Source organism: Elephas maximus, chromosome 19, assembly GCF_024166365.1.
Source record: "Elephas maximus indicus isolate mEleMax1 chromosome 19, mEleMax1 primary haplotype, whole genome shotgun sequence".
Taxonomy (NCBI): Eukaryota; Metazoa; Chordata; class Mammalia; order Proboscidea; family Elephantidae; genus Elephas; species Elephas maximus.
In genome coordinates, this window is record NC_064837.1 from 58,215,032 (window position 1) to 58,237,498 (window position 22,467).

The 22,467-nt window shown below is 50.0% G+C and overlaps 1 protein-coding gene across 7 annotated transcripts in view; it reads left to right on the forward strand.

The window, feature by feature from the left end:
- AXIN2 (axin 2) overlaps nucleotides 1-20,470 on the forward strand; it is a 33,250-nt gene extending 12,780 nt beyond the window's left edge. For 5 of the 7 annotated variants that reach the window (XM_049859732.1, XM_049859730.1, XM_049859729.1 and 2 more), the window contains exons 4-11: nucleotides 7,621-7,723; nucleotides 10,533-10,673; nucleotides 10,819-11,324; nucleotides 11,563-11,757; nucleotides 12,086-12,319; nucleotides 13,479-13,574; nucleotides 14,632-14,799; nucleotides 18,996-20,470. In XM_049859732.1, the coding sequence (XP_049715689.1) occupies nucleotides 7,621-7,723; nucleotides 10,533-10,673; nucleotides 10,819-11,324; nucleotides 11,563-11,757; nucleotides 12,086-12,319; nucleotides 13,479-13,574; nucleotides 14,632-14,799; nucleotides 18,996-19,122 (1,570 nt within the window). In that variant the 3' untranslated portion in view covers nucleotides 19,123-20,470. The remainder of the gene's footprint in view (nucleotides 1-7,620; nucleotides 7,724-10,532; nucleotides 10,674-10,818; nucleotides 11,325-11,562; nucleotides 11,758-12,085; nucleotides 12,320-13,478; nucleotides 13,575-14,631; nucleotides 14,800-18,995) is intronic. The other 2 variants (XM_049859733.1, XM_049859734.1) reach the window with 2 other exon arrangements.
- The last annotated feature ends 1,997 nt before the right edge of the window (nucleotides 20,471-22,467 follow it).

A 22,467-nucleotide genomic window follows, 5' to 3' on the forward strand; every position in this document is an offset into this window, starting at 1 on the left:
GGGCGGTCTCAGGTCTGCGGGCCGTCAGGTGGGGTCATGCTCTGAGTTTGGGTCACTTGAAGTCAAACTGTCCCAATCTTTTAATGGGTGGAGAGCAGCAGTTTTCTGTGGAGGATGGCTTGGGGGTACCTTTCTCTTGCCATCCTTTGAGATTCTGATTCTGCAGAGCTGGAGTTGGACATGGGCAAAACTCCCCAAGGGCTTCTTACACAACACCCAGTTGAGAATCACTATTCTAGAAATGGTCTTTGAGGGTTTTTCCACAAATGTTTTGAAGTAGGAACTTCAACTCTTATGGGGACGATTTTGAAAGGGAAGCCCATTGACCTGTGTCAAGTTTTGGTATTCTTATTTAGAGTTTGTTCTTTTCCCTTTCTAAAATGGGGCCATCTATTCTTCCAGTTTGTTGGAAATTATCAGATTTCTGTTGACCAATGTCCTATTGCTTGGCCTGTGGCATGGAACCAGTTGGAAGGGAAATCCATGAGGTTTGGGACTCTCAATTTTCCACAGGACCTTTATTGTGTTACCTCAAATTCCCCTCTTAATAAAGGGAGAGAGAGCCTTAAAGTGAAAAGGGTCAGTTTTAATAAAGCATTTTGGCATTAGCGAAAACAGAGTAAGAGTACACATCTTTCATCCACTACAGAAAAGGAAGCGTTTCACAGAAGTGAGTTTTCGATGTTGATTGAACTCTATTTAAATATCCATACTTTGACATATTTCTTAAAATAATATGTGTGGCTCTGTTTTAATTAAATACCAGTAGGCAAGGCATAATTTATTTCTTGGTGATCCAAGCAATATCAAGATCTGTTTTCATACTGTACTGTAGTATTGTCCCATAGGCTACAAGGTTACATAGGACTATTTGTCTCTATACATATTGGCGTCCCTCCCTTTTTAAAATAGTTTTTCTTTTTCCTTTGTGTCATTCTGCCCCCTGTCATTTTTTGCTACTGTCTGTGCTTGCCTAGCAACATCACTCATTTAGCTTTTATTTATTTGTGGATTGCGTGCAAGTCTTAGCATTATGTATAAAGTAGGGGTAAGTTGGATTTGAATGAGAGCATTGAGTGAAGCTCCTAAATGTAGTTTACTTAAGACTGCAGGGCTTCTGTTTAATTTTCTTAGAGACTATTGTTGGCTTGCTTCCTGGCCCTTGGCTGTATTTTAGTCCCCATGATGGAGGTGTTATTCTGGGTTCATGATGAGAAAATTTGGGTATAGTCCCCATACATGTTCTTGTTTGAGACTCGCAAGACGTAATTAGAAAGCTAGGCAGTTATTGGTGATTTTTTTACAGATGAGGAAGTAAGGCCCAATGGTTGCATAGCTATCCATGCCAGACAGAACCTAAACCCAGGTCCCCTGCATTCTAGATCAGGCTAGACATGGTCCCCTGCCCTTTGCCTGGTACTCTCCCAAGCTTGGACATTTTCAACGTGAGATATGCTCATAGGAGCAGTTGGTAATGAGACCTTTGTGCCATTGGGGATTTCTTTTATTTTTATTGACTAGTGATCAGATTGCTTTCTTCTTCAAGAAAAGGGCTGGGAGGAGAGTTCACTTGCCCCCATTACCTTCTCTCCCTCCATGGCTGAAGGACTTTGGACTTTTGAAGCCCTGGGAAGCCACTTGGATGGAGGGCTCAGAAAAGTTACCTTTGCAAGTGAGCTGTTTTAGGTAGCAACGGTTTGAGTGTGTGCCAGTAAGGTCCACTTTGATACAGAGACAGAAAAGGACAAATCCCTCAGTTAGCAACTTTGTGGCTAGAAAGATACCTTTGCGTCCCAAGGTGCCAGAGCCTCTGGTTGTTGTGAGCCACTCCATGGAGTAGCTGCTTTGGATTGAGGACCTGAGTGCTCATGGTGTTCTACCTCAGGCATAGCCAGTCTTCCCAACAGCGTTGGGTGGCTCTGAGCCCTCTCCCAGCCAAGTGGGCAGATGTGGGTTCCCCGGTTGTACCCACCTGGGCATGTCGATGCCTCCTTGGAGTCCATTTCTCATCAGTGTGCCATCATGCTTTCTTGGCAGCTGGTTGCCCAGGTCTGTTTGCCACATGCGGCCTGTAGTGGAGGACAGGAGTCTCGGAAGGAGAGCGTACCGACTGCAGTGTGCACTTGGGCCCGGATGTCCCTGTGGGCCTCAGGCCGCCATCTGGGGATGGGCACAGGGAGTCCTCAGCACCCACTACTCTCTCACCCAACATACTTGGCATAAGCTAAAAGCCCGGTGTCGTGCGAGGTGCTTTCTAGCCGGCTGGCCCTGAGTGTGTATGATCTGCCCTGTGTCAGGCGGGTCACCTGGGATTCCCAGGGCTGGGATTAGACCCTCTCTTCAGAGCACTGCCAACTGTGGGCCTTGCACAGATGAGCACATGGAGCGAGAAAGAAAGTGTGTGGGGGATGAAAAGCCCAGCTGAATCGCTTTCAGCCCATTGTTCATCCGGGGAGCTTAGAGGGGATAAGAGGGTAGCAGGCCCCTTTGAAATTTCCTTGAACAAGTGAATAGGAGCGCCCCATAAAGCATGAAAAGACCCTGGCTGTTTCTCCTCTGTCACAATGGGCTGAGGGCTGGGAGGGGGGCTGGGAGGGGCTGGGGAGTGAGGCTGCTGGGGGCTGGGGAAGAGGGGCGGGAGAGGGGGTCACAGGCGGCCTTCAATAGACTCCAGAAGGTTTGAGTTCATTAGACACAAGCCCAGGGAAGCAATCATCTCATTGGCGACACAACCAATTAAGTCTCAGGGGCCTTCACAAGAGGCCTGGTAGAAGTTGAGGCACGACCGACTTGCACTTGGCTCTCCTTCAGCAGGGCCTGGATGTGCAGACGGGCAGGGGTTTAAGGAAATCCTTTCCTTCTCCCAAAGCCCACTGCCGACTTCTGTTTCTCTGTGAAGTAACAGGCTCTGTTAAAGATGGCTGGGGATTTGGGCCTCCATGTTGCTGGCCTCAGACAAGGCGGTTTTACAAGCCTGGTACTCTGCAACCAGCATTCTCGGCAGGAATGGCTTTTTAAAATTTTTTTTAAAGTTAACTTTCAGACTCCCAGCAAAGCCTTAAATCCCAGCCCTTGGAGTGCTGGGGGCAGCGGGATTGCAGGGCATTGCAGGGCCTCGGGCTTAGGAGGATAAAGCCAGGCAGCTGAAAACATCAGAAGTGAGTCTTTGCCGCCCAAGTGTAGCTTTGCTGGTTAAAGGTGGCCAGAACCACAAAAGCGAAGTTCATGGTGTGCAGAGGCTGCCCCCCTGTTTTCTCTCTGCGCCGAGTTGTGCTTTTTTTAATCTTGTAGTTTTCAAAACAGCTTTGTTGAGGTATCATTGACGTACAATAAAGTGCACACATTTAAAGAGTACAGTCTGAGATGTATGTACCATGACACCATCACCACAAGCAAGATAATAACTAGATCCATCACCTCCAAAAGTTTTCTACCCCTTTGTGATTTCCTCCCCTCCAACCACTGTTCCACTTTCTGTCACTACCAAGTAGCTCTTATACTCAGAAGCAGCTCGGTGTGTGGGTGGCTTCTGCTCTGGGTGTCCCCAAATCAGCACAAGGTCATCGCCTTGTGTTTCATTCAGGCAGGCGGCCCAGGCAGTTTTATTTATTTGTTTTTATTGCCTCAGTCTCATTTATGGATCTACTATGGACACCAGGGAAGGCATCCAAGTGAACTTCAAATATCACCTTATCTTACAAACCCAGCTTTTGATGTCGATGTGATCTGTGGTTGCCACATGAAGGTGCTAGTGGCCGTGCGTGTACATGGGGCTGGGATTTTCAAAGCCTGTGGAAAACGGCACTCAGGTTAGGTCAGGCACAGCGAAGTCAAAAGGCTAAGCTAATTGGCTCGGCCTAAATGGTGGCTAACTGGAGTCCGCACTTCAAAATCAGCGCTCCCCAGAAACAGCTGGGCCGGCAGTGGGCTTGTTAGTTAAATGTTTATAATTAAAGGGGACTGTGTAGGGACAGAGATGCTGGCACTCTTCAGCCCACAGTTTTGAGCAGCCAAGAAACTGATCCTAGACCTTGAGAGCTTGACTAAAAGAGGATGGCCCTCTCTGGAATGAAGGGCTATTTTGGAAGAAGATTCCTGGCTTGGGGAATTAAAGCTACTTTTCTTGAAGGCGCCCACGGAGCCTTCTGGAACCTCTATGAGTTGACATCTCCCTCTTCTGCTTTGGTGACAAGTTAACCTGCAGTTGGGTCCTTCCCCTGCCCTGATATCGTAGTGTGTTGGGGAAGGGTGCTCATAAAACCATTTGCTCCTCTTGTCTTCAATCTGGCAGGACCGCTTGACCATCCATTGATGTCCATCTGGAGGAAAGGAAGGCAAAAAAGAGCCAAGGCTACTGGTGGGAAACTCTAGGAGGAAGTCTTAGAGGGGATGGATGGCAGACTCTGCTGGGACTTTTGAAGCCCTGTGTTTGTTTCATGGTGGGGTCCATTGGGTACTTGACTCCTGTCCCCCAGGATTGTCAAGAGGAGGCCTAGAAGGAGAGCCGCCTGTTCTCTTATTAAGCCAGGAGAAGGCATTGAGCATTGTCTTGCAGCCCTGGGGCAGCAGAAGTTGGTTAGGCCGACTTGAGAACCAAATCTTTGGAAACCCTCACTCCTACCCCACAAGAGATTCCAGGTGAGAGATAGGGGGACATTCTCTGTGCCTTCGGAACTATATGGAATGCCCCATAGCCAGAGTGCTAAGTGGCAGTGGAGGACTTTTCAGAACCATCCCTCAAATTTCCCGTTTGTTCCTTCAAAGTGTCAGGTGACTCCTTGGGGCTTTGGAAGTGTTACTCCAAGTTTATCAGGAAGACTGGCTCTAGCTGGGCTGGGAGGGGGTGTGGTAGAATGAGTGGGCATCTTCAGACAATGAGAGTTATGAGTGTAGTTTGTGGGTGTTGTAAAGATACTGGTTCTAGAGTCTGACATTGGCCTGGATTTGAATCCTGGATCCAACCACTACTGACTGTGTCTTCAGGCAAGTTAACGAGCTTCTCTGGTCATCTGTAAAATGTAGTTAATTAGGATGCTTATGATATTACATCAAGGCCTAGGCCAGTGCCTGAGCCACAGCAGGAACTTGGTAAATGGGAACTGCAGTTCCTTGGTCTCCTTCACCTCAGGTGGGATTTGCTGCTAGTCACGTGAGAGCCTAGTTGGGGCCATTTTCTCCTATGATGGCTAAACCATCCCATGATGGGTATATTGAGTTTCAATAAATAAACTTCATGTGGCTCAGCACCTTGCCAGGACCTAGAACCTTTTATCCTACTGCATCGTCAAAGGCCAGGGCAAGTGCCAGGTCTCTGTGACCAGGAACCTGACTAGCAGAATTGTTTCTTAGGCCAGCTGGTCAACCTCTAACCCTTCCCACAGGATATACTGTCTCCACTCTCTACTCTGACTTCCCTGGGGTAGGACCTCATGCTTTATATGCAAGTTCTTGCTTTAGATATTGATCTGCTCTATCCCTCGCACCTCTCAATAGCATTGTCTTTTACATGTTTCTTAGTCAAGATTTCGCCTGGCTAACCTAGGTTGGTTGGTTGATCTGCTGTGATTGGCATTCTTCCTGCCATGGTCCTCTCTCTGGCTTAGGCCAGCAGACTTCCAGAAATTGTAGTCAGAATTCTAGAGCATCATAGGTAAGGAGCTAGAGGTCAACCAGTTACCTGGGTATTTTTAGGTACTGCTAATCTTCACCTACTGCTGATGAACAAAAAGTGTTTCTCTTCCTCCCACTCTCTTTCCCATATAACTCCCACACAGAAAACTGGGAAAGGGGGACTAGCCAAACACCTGATGTCAGCATTGTCAGACTTGGAGTATGATTCCTTATGGACACGTTGTGACCATAATGGCCCTTGGAAATGAGGTTTTTGTAAATAAGTGGCCCACAGGAGGGACATCCATGAGAAGATAGTCAACACCTTTGGCCATTTGACTGCTTTCAAAAATGAAGTTCTTAAAAAAGAAAAATCATGACAACTCCAGATCACACTTCTGGTAAAGACTAGGTGAAATGGTGGCTTTTTTTTTTAACCTCTTTCATTTTTGCGAATTTTTATTTTTCATAAAAATGAAGGACGTAGGAGCCCATGCTTCCTTCAGGCTTTTTTTCAGTGAGGATGTCGTTGATCACCGGGTTTAAAATTGCACCCCACCCCCCCTGTGGTTCTTCCCCCTGCCCCGGCTGTGTATTTTGTCAGAGTACTTATTACCACCCTCTGATGTACAGCAAGAAGCCCAGGTGGCACAACAGTTAAGCACTCCACTGCTAACCAAAAGATTAGCGGTGGTTCCGTGGGATAAAGACCCGACGGTCTACTTCTGTAAAGATTACAACCTAGAAAACTATGGGGCAGGTCTGCTCTGTCACACGGGGTTGCTATGAGTCAAAATTGACTTAATGGCACCTAACAACAACAACAAAACATACTGTATATTTTGCTTATTGCCAATGTCACCCCTTAGAATGTAAGCTTCATGAGGGTCTATTTCTGCCCCTTTCCCCCATTTATTCCCTGCTCTCTGGCCTAGTCCCTACGCAAGGTGTGGCACTCACTAAAAACCAAACCAAACCCGCTGCCCTCAAGTTGATTCTAACTCACAGTGACCCTACAGGACAGAGTGGAACCGCCCCTTAGGGTTTCCAAGGAGCGGCTGGTGGATTTGAACTGCTGACCTTTTGGTTAGCAGCCCAGCTCTTAACCACTGGGCCGCCAGGGCTCTGAATGAATTGTACAGAGTGCAGGTGGTGGGGAACATGGGTCTTTGAGAATTCGATGGTTGGAGGTGGTAGCTGAGAGAAGGAAGAAGCCAAGAGATACCCTTGTGGTGACTTATAAAAGGAAACGTGGAAATGACTTGAAGGCTGATGATTGGAGAAATCCACATACCTGGTTTAGCCCTCTGGGTTTGGTCTCGAACCCTACAACATTTTGCACTGGTACTCTCTGTGAGGCCCTGATTCCCCAATTTGGGGGAGTACATCAGTAGTGGTAACAGTGTTGGTAGAACTAAAAAGGCCTTAGAATCTCCTGCTTGGGGAGCCATTTACCCTGTCTAGGTCTCTGGGTAGTACAAATGGTTTGCACTCAACTACTAACCTAAAGGTTGGCAATTCAGACCCACCCAGCAATGCCACGTAAGAAAGGCCTGGCAATCTGCTTCTGTAAGATTACAGCCAAGAAAACCCTACAGAGCACAGTTCTACTGTGCACACTTGGGGTCACCATTAGTGGGAATCAACTTCACGGCCATAGATTTGGTTTATTTTTTTGGTTTTTACTCTGTCTGGGCTGGTTGGACTGTAACCCAGTTCTGAGACCAGGGTGTGGGGAGATGAGCTTACCAGCTCTTTCCAAGTTGACTCTCCTGCATCTGAGAGGGAGCCATGTTTTTGGAGATGACTGACAGGTTTAAATTTGGTTTGGCAGTTTGCCCTTGGATGGCGCACTCCCAGTGGAAAGGGTGATGGCATCTGGTGATGTGCAGTGTGCTGCTTCCACGGAAGCATAGCCCACCCATGGCAGGGTCTCAGGAGGGCCCGTGTGTCTGCCAGTTGCTGAAAGCTCCCGAGTGAGCCTGTGGATTCTCTTCTCTTTTCCCTTAGAGATGGAATCCCTCCGTACCGCGTGGGGAGTAAGAAACAGCTCCAGAGAGAAATGCATCGCAGTGTGAAGGCCAATGGCCAAGTGTCTCTACCTCATTTCCCGGTGAGTATCAGGCTGGTGGGGAGGTGATTGTGGCCATGTTGAGTCAGGAAGAAAAGGAGGTGGGAAGGGGGAGGTCCCGGGAAGGTAGGAGAAGTGAACAGTATGAGGGTCCCCTAGGAAAAGGGAGGGAAGGATAGGACTGGGCAAAAGGTATTAATGGTTGGTCGGGGCATGAATTTGAACAGAGTCATGGGGTTATAAGGCTCAGGATGACCTGTTCCATGAGAAAGAGACCAAAGCACTCCTTCTTGGAAAACAGGAAATGTTGGGAGATGCGCCATGCTAATGAGCAGGTCTGCTCATTAGTACAGATTTTACTAGAATGGAAGCGCCATGAGGGCAGGGGATTTTGTCTATTTTGTTAACATCTGTATATGTAGAAACAGTGCCTGATACATCATAGGTGTTCAGTGAACACTTATTTGAATGGATGAATGAATGAATGAATGATGAGGCTAGAGAGTCATGTCCTAGGACACCTGCTTCTTGTGTCTGCTACATGGCTTGGTCATTTCAGTTGCCCACTTGCCTATCTACTTGACCATTTCTCCTACTGAACCTAAAAGGCAGCTGCTCCGTCTTATCTGTTTCCATCCCCATAACTTGGCATAGTACCTGCCGTTGAGTCTTAGTTATCTAGTGCTGCTGTAATAGAAATACCAAAGGGGATGACTTTAACAAATGAAAATTAATTTTCTCACAGCTTTAGGAGGCTAGAAGTCCAAAATCAGAGCACTGGCTCAAGGGGGTAGGCTTTCCCTCTCAAGACTCTGGAGGAAGGTCCTTGTCTCTTCAGCTTCTGCTTCCTGGTTCTTTGGAGATCTCCATGTGTCTGTGGCATCTATCTTATCCCATCTCTCCTCTGCTGGCTTGCTTGTTTAGTCTCTATTATATCTCAAGAGAGTGACTCAGGACACACCCTACACTAATCCTGCCTCATTAACATATCAGAGACAACCCATTTCCAAATGGGATTATAACCACAGGCATGGAGGTTTGGATTTACAACACATATTTTTGGGAGTTGCAGTTCAGTCCATAACAGTGCCTAATACATGCTGAATGACAGAAGAGTGAAAATGAGGGTCACTTGAGTGGCTTCTGCCAGTGCCTGAGAGGAGAGATGGGCTTACTGGGGGAGGACTTCTGGGACTTCCTTTTTTCTCTCCGTGTCCTCGAGGGCCGTCAGCACGTGGTCCCTGTACCCTAGAACTTCTGTCTACGTGCAGTTTCAGAGCTCTGCTTCCTGCTGGGTCCTGAGATCCAGGCAGCGGGGAAGCTCTCATTCAGAGATGGGGAGAGCCCACCCAGTTTAAAGCAGGCTTCTATGCTTAGGAATCCTCTCTGCCAGCTTCAGAGGACCCAGTTGATCTGTCTAGCACTTAGAAAATGAACACATCAAATCGCTAAAGCCCATATGGCATTAGTTTGTGGTTGCTGCTGGAATAATTCTCTCTGGTTCCTTGCACAGACAAGGATTGACTTATCTGTCTTATTTTTCTTGAATTGAGAAAACTAAGATTGCTTTTCTGGGCCCGCTAGCAGCCTCCCCCAACAAAACACCCCCCAAAATGCACCAGCATTGATGATTTGTTGAGGTTGGGTTTTTTTTTTTTTTCTTTTTTTGACTGGGGTGTTTGTGTGTGTACGTGTTTATAAAGAAAACTCCTATTGCCCAAGCTTGTAAATTAGATGATTTTGTTCTGGAGTGTGCAAAACCACTTTCTCCACAAGGCAGCGCTTTGATCAGGGGCTGATCAGCTGGCCTGTGTGCGAAGGCCCGTTTCTGACACCTGCTTGTCCCCTCACACATTTTTGCCGCTACATGGTTGCCAGGGTGAGCCTGGCTGGGGTAAAGGGTGGCCATGGCAGGTTGGCCTTCTGCGCCCCCACTCCCACCCCAAAGAGTAGGGCCAAGCCAGAGAGGGAACTGAGGAAGAAGGAGGTCACACAACTGAGGAGGTGGAGGCTGGGTGGGGGGAGGGGCGAGATAACAGGAAAAGGACCGAAAGGCAGGCGGCGGGGGTTCTCTCTGTTTGCTGCTTTTGGCAGTCGTGCCCGGTGCCTTTTTATATTCCGTACTTGATTTGGAGATGCTCGCTTTTCCCTTGATAGAGCGGCTTCAGGCAGCCAAGCTCAGCAGTGTTCTGCTACTAGCCTGCAGCGGCTTTCTTCATTTTCTGTACAAAGAGATGGGGAGGAGGGGTGGAGGAGAGCGAGGGAGATCTAGGACAGCACTGAGACAACACCACCTCAAAGGTGCGCAGTGTGCGGCCAGGAAATAAATTACCACTTCTCCTCTGATCCCCAGCCCTCGGACTCTTTTTTTTTTTTTTCTCCCTTTTCCTCCTCCCCCCACCTCCCTTCCAATCTTTTTTTTTTAATTTCCAACTCCCTTTCTGTTTAGACTCTACTTTTTATTCCTCAAGTTGGTCTCTTGCTCCCCTCCCTACTTTGGAGGGCTGCCTTTTTTTTTGATGTTTGACAACAGTCTTTGAAGATTTTCGTCTTTAGAGTAGCTACTGATGGGCTGGTTGTACTACAGAGAGAACACGCCGGGCCTCTCGGAGTGCGACCAACTGCTCCTGCCCAAGGCGAACGCTGGTGGGGACCATGGCTCTCCATGAGGCCACGGCGCCGCCACATAAAAATCCCGAGCAGCCTCGGCCGCCTCGCCAGCCACCTTCCATCCGGACATGGGGACGCGGCGAGTGGCTCGGGGCCTGGGAAGCTACGGCAAAGCCGCTGCCGCCTCCATGCACCGGGCCCGCTGAACGTGGCTCATCCCTGTCTTCCTCATGTCCTGTAGAGAACCCACCGCCTGCCCAAGGAGATGACCCCCGTGGAACCCGCCATCTTTGCGGCCGAGCTGATCTCCAGGCTGGAGAAGCTGAAGCTAGAGCTGGAGAGTCGTCACAGCCTGGAGGAGCGGCTGCAGCAGATCAGAGAGGTAGTGCTGGGCCGCCACCTCCACCCTTGGGCCGGGGCGCGTGAGGAGAGTATCCACCTCCGGACAGGCCACCGGGTGAGGGGTTTCTAGAGCAGAGGGGTGCAGTGGTCCCCTCTTGCTCACCTGTCACTTCCTCCCCTTCCAGGATGAAGAGAAGGAGGGGTCTGAGCTGGCGCTGAGCTCACGGGAGGGGGGCCCCCCACAGCACCCTCTCTCCCTCCTGCCCTCCGGCAGCTATGAGGAGGACCCCCAGACCATTCTCGATGACCACCTGTCAAGGGTCCTCAAGACCCCTGGCTGCCAGTCGCCGGGCATGGGCCGCTACAGCCCCCGCTCCCGCTCCCCTGACCACCACCACCACCACCAGCACCACTCCCTCCTCCCACCTGGGAGCAAGCTACCCCCCTCAGCAGCGATGCTGGCCAGCTGCCCCCTGCTGGGGGGCAAGGGCTTTGTGGCCAAGCAGATGACAAAGCATGTCCATCACCACTACATCCACCACCACGCCGGGCCTAAGACCAAGGAGGAGATCGAGGCGGAAGCCGCACAGAGGGTACGCTGCGTCTGCCCTGGGGGCACTGAGTATTACTGCTACGCCAAGTGCAAGAGCCACCCCAAGATGCCGGAGTCGATGCCGGGGGAGCCATTTGGGTGAGTGTTGGCAGATCCTGCTGCCCCAGTTTGGGCTTCTCCCAGCCAGTGCCCTGGGCAGGTCTGAGATGGGGTCAGTGGTCACAAGCATTTAGCTTCCAGGAGGGAGGCAGAGGGCAGGCGGGAGGGGGGGTGGGCAGCAGGTGCGTCCTGCCACCACCCCCACCGAGCATCCCATTTGAGGAGTTGCAAGATTTAATGGGGTCTCTGGGTTGGTGTGGTTCTTGGTTCCCTACAGCAGCAGCAGAGGCAGTACCTTGCCCAAACGGAGTGGGAAAGGCACGGAGCCAGGCCTGGCCCTGCCCATCAGGGAAGGAGGGGCCCCAGGTGGGGCTGGGGCGCCGCAGCTTCCTGGGGAGGAAGGAGACAGGTCGCAGGATGTCTGGCAGTGGATGCTGGAGAGCGAGCGGCAGAGCAAGGCCAAGCCCCATAGGTAAACACCCACCCGTCCGTCCACCCGCCGTGGCCACCGCGTGGGTCAGCACAGTCAATATTGAGGTATCATGGGGACGGCTATTTCTGCAGCTGGCTGAAAACAAATGGGACTGTTTGCCCCTGCCGTCTTAATATTAGACGTTGAACGGAGCAGACCACAAAAATGTCATGTTTTGGCAACAGCCCTTGGTCGTGTGATGGTAGAGTTGTTTTTTTTTTTCTCTCTCTCAGAGCAGGATAGAGAAGTTTCTATTGAAGTCACATTTTCCAGTTTTGCTAACCCAATTTCTTTCTTTCTGCTTTCTCTGTCTTCATTCCTTGTTCAGTGCCCAAAGCACCAAAAAAGCCTACTCTGGGGAGTCTGCCCGAGTAGCTTCCGGTGAGCGAGCCGGCCGGCACCATCTGTGGGGGGCCAGCAATGGGCACCCCCGCACTGTCCCCCGAGCCCACCCGTTCACCCAGGACCCTGCCATGCCTCCCCTGACCCCACCCAACACCCTGGCACAGCTGGAGGAGGCCTGCCGCAGGCTGGCTGAGGTGTCGAAGCCCTCAAAACAGCGGTAAGTGGATGGGGGATGGTCCAAGTCTGAATTCAGAGTTTAAGGTGGTGGCTGGGTTTGGAGGTGGAGACCTGGCCTATTGTTAATGGGACCAAACCATACACCATCGAGTCGAATTGGACTTACGGCAACCCCATGTGTTACAGAGTAAAACTTCTCCGTAGGGTTTTTTTGGCTATAATTTTTACAGAAGCAGATTGCCAGGCCTCTCTTGCATGGTGCCACTGGGTGTGTTTGAACCATCAGCCTTTAGGTTAGTAGTGGAGTGCACCACCAGAGGGCTGAACTGTGCTCCGTAAGGTTTTCAAATGGCTAATTTTTCAGACGTAGATCACCAAGCCTTTCTTCCAAGGTGCCTCTGAGTGGACTGTCACCCCCAACCTTTTGGTTAGCAGCTGAGCGTGTTAACCGTTTGCACCACTCAGAGACTCCTACTTGGAAGGACTCTTCTTTTATGCCTGGACCCCTAACGCTTGTTGGGGAGGAGTTGCCCAAAATTCTCCCTTCCAGTCTCTAGACATTGTTCACCTTAGTTGTGTTTGTTCCATTGGAGTGAACCGGAATCCATTTAGGCAGGGCATACCTAGAAATAAGAGAATAAATGTTGCCAATTTTTTACCAAGTTTTCTTCCTGTCCCAATCATTTAAAGCCATTAGATGCGTGTATGAGGAAGCCATACCTGGTGGGGAGTGATGACCCTTTAGCATTTGTGTAGGCTGGGAACATCCTGTCTGGGTGCCCAAAGGTGGCTTATGATGGCCATTCCCAAGATGTCTTCCATGGTTGACATGGAAGACCATGTTGATGGGTGCTGTCAAATCAATTCTGACTCAAGCGGACCCCATTGACAGAGTAGAACTGCCCCATAGAATTTCCTAGGCTGGAATGTTTATGGGGGCAGATGGCCAGGTTTTCTCCTACAGAGATGCTGGGTGGGTTCAAACCAGTGGTTAGGTTAGCAGTTGAGTGCTTAACTATTGTGCTGCCAGGGCTCCTCCAGGCCTCCTGGAACATGTTAACACAAGGCCTTGACTGGGTCCCACTAAGGTCGGAAGTCAAGTCTCTATGTCTTCAGGACCCCCAAAAGAACTATTTTCTGTCTGCTCCTTGATTGCCTTGGGGGGACCGCTAAACCCCTCGCCCTGGCTGTGTGCTTAGGTGCTGCGTAGCCAGTCAGCAGAGGGACAGAAACCACCCGGCCCCTGGGCAGGCAGGAACTACGCCCTTCTCCACCCCAGCCCTGGCTCCTGAAGAGTGAGTATCCTTACCTGGCTTTCCCGAGATCCACCGAGCAGGTTGCATTCCAGGACACGAAACATCTGGAGCTATGTTCCTTTCAAACTTTTTTCGTTTGGTCTATAAAACCACCTCTTCATGTTAACATGAGTGACAAAGAGCAGGAATGCAGATGTTGCCGTAAATAATAATCATTAGAAACATGCATTACGTATCATGTCTTACGTTGGGTTGTGAAGCCCTTAGCGGATGGGCAGAGGGGGGCCTAAGCAAGGATGCAAGTCAGCGGTCCTGGAAACCTATTGTGCACACCTGAGCGAGAAGGCAATTTCTTTGCAGACACAGGGAGGACACACTTTGTTTTGTGCTTGGAGAAGAAGGGCTATCCTCCCTAATCGTGCCGTGTTTCTCTGTGGAGACTTACACTCTGGCAGAGCGGACAGAGAAGACCGGCTTCATTTAATTACAGGACGGTGTATTTAAACAGAAATCTGCAACAGAGATCTAAAATGGTCTAAATAATTAAAGTTTTCTTTCCTTTGCCTCTTCATCTTGAGCAATGAGCAGTGTTTGAAGTCCTGACTAAGCCACCTCCCTGGACCCTTTTATTTTAATTTTAATTGGTTGACCTTAAGTCCACCAGCTGTCTTGGCCAGCAGTTTTTTTCTTTTTTTTTTTTTTTGGAAGCCACCCTACAAAAACGTGAACAAATGGGGAAGTGGAAATAACTGTGGAGTAACCCCAGTGAGGTCTGGGCATTCCAATTTCTTGGACCCAGGAGGTGCTCTGGGCTCGTCCCTACATTATTCCCGTTTTGGGGTGTGCTCCCCATTTGTGCTAATGTGAAAGGCTGCTCTGGGCCCCTACTTGGTGGCAGGTGGTATTGATTTGTATAACCAAAAGGGGGTTGTTCTGTCCTGCACAGCCCATGCAGTTGACATTAGGGTGGGCTATGTGTGCCTGCCAGAATGGCTGCCTCAGTTTCTCTGAGCGTCAGATGCCTGCCCCCTTCTTATGTGTGTGCTTGCTTGCAGCTTTAAGATGCTGAGCTTGTTGCCTGTCGTTTTATTTCCAGTCACAAAGAGCCAAAGAAGCTGGCGGGTGTCCACCCGCTGCAGGCCAGTGAACTGGTTGTCACTTACTTTTTCTGTGGAGAAGAAATTCCATACAGGAGGATGCTGAAGGCCCAGAGCTTGACCCTGGGCCACTTCAAAGAGCAGCTCAGCAAAAAGGGAAATTATAGGTAAGAGTCTGTGGCTTCTTTCTTCTCCAGAGTGTGTTTGCTCAGGACCAAAAGCCAGAGTAAAGAACACCTCCCCTGACCTGACTGGACCTGGGAGTGGCCTGGGCGGAGCAAGGGGGCCTGGGGGGGATGCTGGAGTGGGCTGCTTGGCAGCTTTTCCCATTTCCTCTCTCCCCTCCCCACTGACAGAAATAAGGAGGCTGCTGGTGTCAGGAGGGTGGCTTCTGTAGGGCCCCGGCCTGGACTTTTCCACAGGTGTACACGACTTTGAGGAAAAAGAGAGCAGTCCGCTTTGTCAGAAGAGCTGGGCTTCGGCCATTTTTTGGGAGCGCTTCCTAAAAGAAGAGGGGAAGTGTGTTTGTCTGTGTGTGAAAGAGAGAGGTGGACAGACAGACAGATGGACTGCTTAGGAGGGAGGAGCCGAAAGCACTGCTCTCTTCCTGGCCGAGGCCTAGAGAGACTCTCCGCACATAAGGTGCCGGGAAGGGCAGAGGCCAATCCCAGGAAACCTGGGCAGTGCTCCCTTGCTCAGCCTTTCTGCCTGAAGGACCACCTCGCTCTGTTTGGCTCTGTTGACGGGTCATTTGAAGCAGAGATGCTCTTTTATCCTTAACAAAGGAGGGGCAGGACCTGAGGGTGGGCACGGGTTGAATAGGGCTGGCCACTCTCCCAGCCTGGGCCCCACTGCCTTCCCCTCCCTGCTGGGGCCGGGGGTAGAGGGCTCCTTCGCTCCCCTGTGGAGCACAGACACCCACACTCACTTGCAGGCCCAGTGAGAGGAGCTGACCAGAGAAGGCCCAGCCCTGGCCAGTTCTCCTCCTCTTTCCCCTTAGTGAGGGGAAGGTGATCTCAGTCCATCAAGAGTCCATCTGCCCCTTCTCAATGGCCTTCATCCCATGCGAAAATGTGCATTCTGCCCCAGTGCAGTCTCAGGTGCAGGGCTAGGGCTAGGGTGAGACCAGTGGGGCACCCAAAAAGAAAACCCAAACCCATTGCCATCGAGTCAGTGACCCCACATGCTATAGAGTAGGACCGCTCCATGGGGTTTTCTTGGCTGTAATCTTTACAGAAGCAGATTGCCAGGCCTTTCTTATATGGTGCTGTTGGGTGGGTTGGAACTGCCAACCTTTAGGTTAGTAGTGGAGCTCAAACTGTTTGCACCCCAGGGACCTTAGTGAGTGCCCAGGGCACACAATTCAAGGTAGCACTCACTCTTAGGCTCCTGCAAGTGCCAGTCGGCACCCAAGACCGAGGGTCTTCTTAAACTGTGCCCTGGGTGCCCCCCTAGCCTCACCCTTGTCTGGCCTGTGCAGAACCGCAGTACATGCCCAAAAGGGTGCCCAGCCATTCCTGCCTCCAGAGCTGGGGGCGGTGTGTGTGTTCCCATGTATGCACATGCTCGCAAACTCCTGAATGCATGGAGCAACTGGTCAGGTGGCAGGCGGGCTCCAGCTCCCTCCAGGACACAGGCCCTGAGACCCTGTCTCTTCCAGGGCTGGCCCTTTGCAGTCTTCCTGGCTGCCTTCATCTTGGAGTTTATTTGGGTGAGGGCCAAAAGCCCTGACTGCAGTGGAGGAGGGCTGGGGCTGGAGGCCAGGCCCTGTCAGTGGTCAACAGGCAGGGTGTGGCACTGGGCTCAGATCTTTCCCTTCTACACCTGGGCAGAGAGGATTCCCAGATGTATCAGAGAGACTGGGGAGCAGGCCTGGCTGCTTTTTATCTGAACAGACACAAGGTAACACTCATTACCCACGTGTAGCCCTCCAGGGGTTCATTTCTCTCAGCTATGACTTGCCGGACTCTGATTGGAACTGCAGGTGACCTTCAGGGGAGAAGGCCACGGAGCAGAGGGACCTGGAGGCTGTAGGGACAGTGCCTTGCCCAGCAGCCCCGGCCACATCTGGCTCTGGGGTTTTTTTTTTTTTTTTTTTTTAAGGCTCACTTTATGAGCCCGGCTTTGAAGCCCCGGCCTCCCATTTAACGCACAAAGACTTGCACAAATGGTAGACTCTCAAATTCTTCCCTGATTGGATCAGGCTGTGGCCGAGGCCCTGCCAGCCACCTTATCTTTGCTCGGTGGGGTCGGAGCTAGACTCCGGGCACTCCTGAGGACGAGGGGGTTCAGGGCGCTAGGCTCACCCTCAGAGCAGGGGTGGTGCTCAGACATCTAAACTCGCCCCCGCCTCCCGCCACCATTAAAAAGCCCCTCATGTGGAGCTGGGGGGATCCTGGGCCATGTTGAGTAATCTCAACATGGCAGAGGTTCAAACAGCGAACATTTGCTCCAGACGTGCCAGACGCTATTGGTGCCAGATGTCAGAAGAAAGCAAAGTTTGCCACATAAAGCACGTTGCAGTGGAAAAGCCAGTTTCTTGGAGAAAAAGGGCAGCACAGAGCGTTTGAAGTCCTGGGGGTGGGGCCGAGGGAAAGCTGTGGCTCTGCTCTCTGAAAGGAGGCTGCAGTTAAGTAAAAGGTCATTGCCTGTTTGCTCCACGGTGCTGTAAAAGATCACATTGGTTCAGCCCCAGAGGGGTTGGAGTTGAGGGCTCAAGGGCATGGCTGAGGGCGGGGTCAGGATTTGAGCCTCTTCTTTGGAAAATAACTTTTTTCTCTGTCCCGGCCCTCCTGTGCCACAGCGCCCCTCCCCAATTCTTTACCGTTTCGGGTTCCCCCAAGTGTTTTGATCCCCTTAATATGAAATGTTTTCATCACTGGCTCATAAGAGCTGCGATGTTGTCCATCCCTGGTGCCTTCATTCAGCTGGGAATGCTAAAAGCAAAGTACCTTGACTAAACCCAGCTGTTCCGCTTTATTTAGCCTTATCTCCTGTGAAGGAATTTGGCTTGCTTTCATTAAAGAGGAAAAAAATTTAGCTCTAACCAAGGAGAATTAATTTTTCTTTTTTGTTTTTAAAAGAGAAAAGACAAAAACAAAAAACAAGTCTAACCCCAAGACACAATTCAATTTTTTAGCGATATTCTTGTCCCGGGGACTTGGACCTTTACCTGTGAGCGGCCTTTAGTGCCTGAAAATGACTGCTTACAAGAGCGATTAAACCCCATCAGAGGGATCTCCCTTGCTGGAGATGGAGAAGGAAAGGGCTCTCACTTCATTTCTTTGGGAGGCAGATGGGAGTGGGCTTGGCCCGAGAGGACAGCAGTGACTCCTGAGACACTGGTCATTTGTGCCCATGCAATTAAATAGCCTTAGAAGAAAGGACGCTGGAGTGGGATAACAGGAACCTTTAATCAAGGAGCATAAATAGATGGGCCCTTGGTGTTTGGCCCTCGAGGGATAGGATGGGAGAGGCTGGAGGGAAACGGGAAGGGGGGTGCTGTCTGCTCAACCCTGAGCAACAGAATTGGGCTGGCCTGGCTCTGACGGTGGCCCCAAAGGAGGTGACCTGTCCCATGGCTGTGCCAGAGACATTAGGAAGTATTGCAGCTAGGCACTGGAGAGTGGGAAGGATGAGAGATGGTCCCCTGCAGACTGATACACTAGCTCAAAGTCTGGCTGAACCTATAGCCCTGAGTCTGCCTCTCCCCCCACCCCCATCCCGGCTGCTGCTGCAAGTGAACAGAGGCATGCTTGGGACTTCCTTTCCAATACCTCCATCCTGTTGTTGTTGGGTGCCTTCAAGTCTGACCCCTAGCAACCCCATGTAGCAGAGTGGAACTGCCCCATAAGGCTTTCTGGGCTGTGATCTTTACAGGAGCAGATCTGCAGGTCTTTCTCCTGTGGAGTCACTGGGTGGGCTTGAACTTACAGCCTCTCAGTTATCAGCCAAGTGCTTAATCATTGCACCACTAGGGCGCCTTACCCCCATCCTGTCCCTGCAAAAGGAAAGACAGCTCTACTCTGCAAAACGTACTTTCCACAATGTAGGTACGTCAGGTGGCAGCAGAAATTCCGGGCTGAAGGCTGCAGACTCAGAGTTGTTTGTAGTCAGGAGGCCTGTGACGGGCTGCTTCGTCCCAGCGGGCCTTGCTGTTCTCCCGAGCGCATAGGACCTTCCTGCTCTGTGCTGCTAGGCTGGCCCCAGTTGCCATCTTCAGTCAAATGTGAGCAGAGGTTCACAAGCACGTGCCGCTGCAGATTCTCAAGATGTCTCAGTCTTCAATGTTGGCATACTTTTCTTTTAAACAATGCAGATCCTGCAATTTTACCCAGAAAGCGCTTTTGGTTTTTCTTTTAAGGTATTATTTCAAAAAAGCAAGCGACGAGTTTGCCTGCGGAGCGGTGTTTGAGGAGATCTGGGATGATGATACAATGCTCCCCATGTATGAAGGGAGGATCCTGGGAAAGGTGGAGAGGATCGATTGAGCCCTTCGGGTCTGGCTTCGGGGAACTGTCGAATCGGAGCCCACATGGCCCATCTTGAACATGAGCTACAGCGACAAAACACTTTGAAGGAAAATTAAACCAATGAAGAAGACAAAGTCTGGGGAAGAATTGGCCGCTGGGCCTTTGGGAGGGTGGGGGGCAGTTGATTTTCTTTATTCATGAGCTGGGTACTGAGATAAGAAAAGCCTGAACTATTTATTAAAAACATGACCACTCTTGGCTATTGAACATGCTGACTGTATTTGAGAGACTTCCATACATAATATATGACTTCCTAGGGATCTGAAATCCATAAACTAAGAGAAACTGTGTATAGCTTACCTGAACAGGAATCCTTACTGATATTTATTGAACAATTGATTCCCCCCACCCCCAGTTTATGGATATGCTGCTTAAAACACGGAAGGGGGAGAAAGTTTGAATTGTTTTATCTATACTGAGGAGTTGAGCTAGGAGTGCATTAATAGTTTTGCCATTCAAAGAGGAGCTATGCTTTGCCCTGCATTTTCTCTAAGTGAAGATAGACTTTAAAAATGGTGTCCTGCCATTTACCCACAGAAATTGGTGCATATTTTTTCTGTGCTGCTCTATTTTGTCATAAAGGTCTTGAGGGTTGGCTGTGTTACAACATCAGCGCCATTTTGGGATGTCATATTTGATGGGATAATCCATTGTGATGGGGACGGGGGACTTATTGTTGGCTCCCTAGATTTACCCAGTTTCTGGGGCTCCACATCTTATCGCTCACCCAAGGCCTGATGCCTGAGGCTAGCTGGAACCACTGCCTTGTGGTTCCATTTTGTGCTTTTATTGAAATACCAGTTCCTTGTTTTGTTTTTTTTTTAATTTGTTTTTGGACCACAGCCATTCAGGAAACTAGCCTCCTCCCCAGCAAAGAAGTGAACAATTGTGAGAAGACCTTAGCAGCACCCTTTCCTCCACCCCCAACACCTTCATTTCGACGTTCGAGTTTTTGTGTTAAATTAATCTGTACATTCTGTTTGCCATTGTTATCTTGTACTATACGTCTGTATATATCGTACGGCAAAAGAGTATTAATCCACTGTCTCTAGTGCTTGACTTTAAATCAGTACAGTACCTGTACCTGCACGGTGGTCCACACCGTGAGTCGCCCTATATTGAGGGCTCAAGCTTCCCTTGTTTTTTGAAAGGGGTTTATGTATAAATATATTTTATGCCTTTTTATTATAAGTCTTGTACTCAATGACTTTTGCCATGGCATTTTGTTCTACTTATACTGTAAATTATGCATTATAAAGAGTTCATTTAAGGAAAATTACTTGGTACAATAATTATTGTAATTAAGAGATGTAGCCTTTATTAAAATTTTATATTTTTCAAAAAAAAAAAACAAAAAAACAACCTTGTCTCATCTTTAAATCCTGGGGGTAGAAGCAGGGCAAGATGACCCTTCACATGTGTGAACACTTGTGTTTCGTTTCCCACTCTACTTGGGCCTATTTCTAACTGACCTTGAGTCCTATCTGATCTGGGCCTGCCCCGAGCTTTCCTAAAACTATTGTTTCGGAATCACCTGACTACTGATGGAGGACTTTTGTGACAGAGCAGACTCTATTCAACAATTCCATTTCCTCCTCCCTCTGCTACTTCAGCCTCTACTTCCCAGGAGAGGTGTCTTATGCCGGGTTCTCTAGAGAAGCAAAAGCAGTGAAGCGTATATATATAGAAAGAGAGAGAGACAGAGATTTATCTCAAGGAAATGGTTCACACGATTTTAGAGGCTGGCAAGTCCCAAGTCCGTGGGTGAGGCATCAGGCTGGAGGGTTCTACTTATACAGCTGCAGGGGCTGACAAACTCAAGATCTGCAGGCCGGAGTGCAGGTCATTGGCTCATGGGCTGCAGAGGCTGGCAAATCCAAGATTGGCAGGTAAGAATACAGGCTGTTGGCTCAAGTTCCAAGAACCGGAGGTCAGATGACGATGAGCTGGATGCAGGATCCAGAGCAAGGAAGCAAACTTTGCCAGAATATCCATATATAAGATCCAAGCCACACCCCTGACGAAACTCCGCTTACAACTGATTGGCTGATCACATAAGATCACTTGGAGGATTTGACTTCACCATTACACAACTCACATAACTGCCAAACCACTGAGAATCATGGCCTAACTAAGTTGATGCACAACCTTAACCATCATAAGAAGTTTGTAGTCAGGTCACGTAGGCCACCAGGTGCTAAGGGGCTGAGATGGGATCCTCCCAGGAGTACTCGGATAACTCAGTAGGTATTTCCAAGGTGAAGAGCTCAGAAAACGGGTTTGTAGATGTGGAATGTCCAGGTGGCTCCAATGTTGGGGCATCTCCATAGTCTGGGCTAATCAGCCACCCTCCCCATTCTGGGATCTCACTGACTACTGACCTCATCTGATCTTCAGCGAGGGTCTGGGCTGGTCAAGTGGCATGAGCAAACAGCAGGTAGTTCAGAAAGAGCAGGGAAGGGCAGTCTTCCACATGCTCAGTGGACAAATGTGCTTTGTGGGTCCTGGAAGCCAGTAGGTATGTGAAGTTATTAATCAGTTGTTCACTCGACCAACACGTGCATCCTCTCCGGGGCTGAGCACTGAGAGGTAGCAGGCTGTGTTTCAGATCTGGGGTAGCTGGTCTGTTTCAAGGCCCCCTGTGGTGAAACTTCTTTGAAAATAATCTGAGGGCAGTTGGGCTCACATTCTGGTGTGCAGAGTTTTCATAAAGTTGAGTTTTCAGATGCATTGCATCCAGCTGCCTTTTTGTTCCTGCTGCAAACTGGCCTTCAGGCTGTTGGTGGGTAAGGCCAGGGTCTTTACCTGCTGCTCTGAGATGCCCCGTCCTGGTGGCAGGCACTATGGCTGCTGGGGAAGTTCTAAGTTGCACCCCATGAGAAGATGTGGGCACAAGTGAAAGCAACACGGGGCAGGAGGCGCTCTAAGCTTCCTCGGTCTTGGTCTTAATGCTGCTGGTCACTGCCCCCTTCCCCTCCTGGCTGGAATGGGCTAACAGTAGGGGTGTCTCAAATCCACTTTCGAAATTGTAAGGCTGCTTCCCAAACCCACAGCTTGCTTTCCAAACTCTTCAGAGGTGCAGCCTGGTCTGCGTGGTGGCGGCGGTGGTCTGTGGGTCTTTTGATTCATCCATTGAGGAGAATGGTAAGGTATGTACGGCATCGGCAGTGGCCTCAGACAAGCCTGGGCTTGGGTCCCGGTGCCACCCCCCATTGATGACGGGGTAAGACCTTGGCATCTCCTAGACTGCACCTGTGAGACAGAGCTGGACTCTTTGATCCCTAATGCTTCTACTTCTTCTGA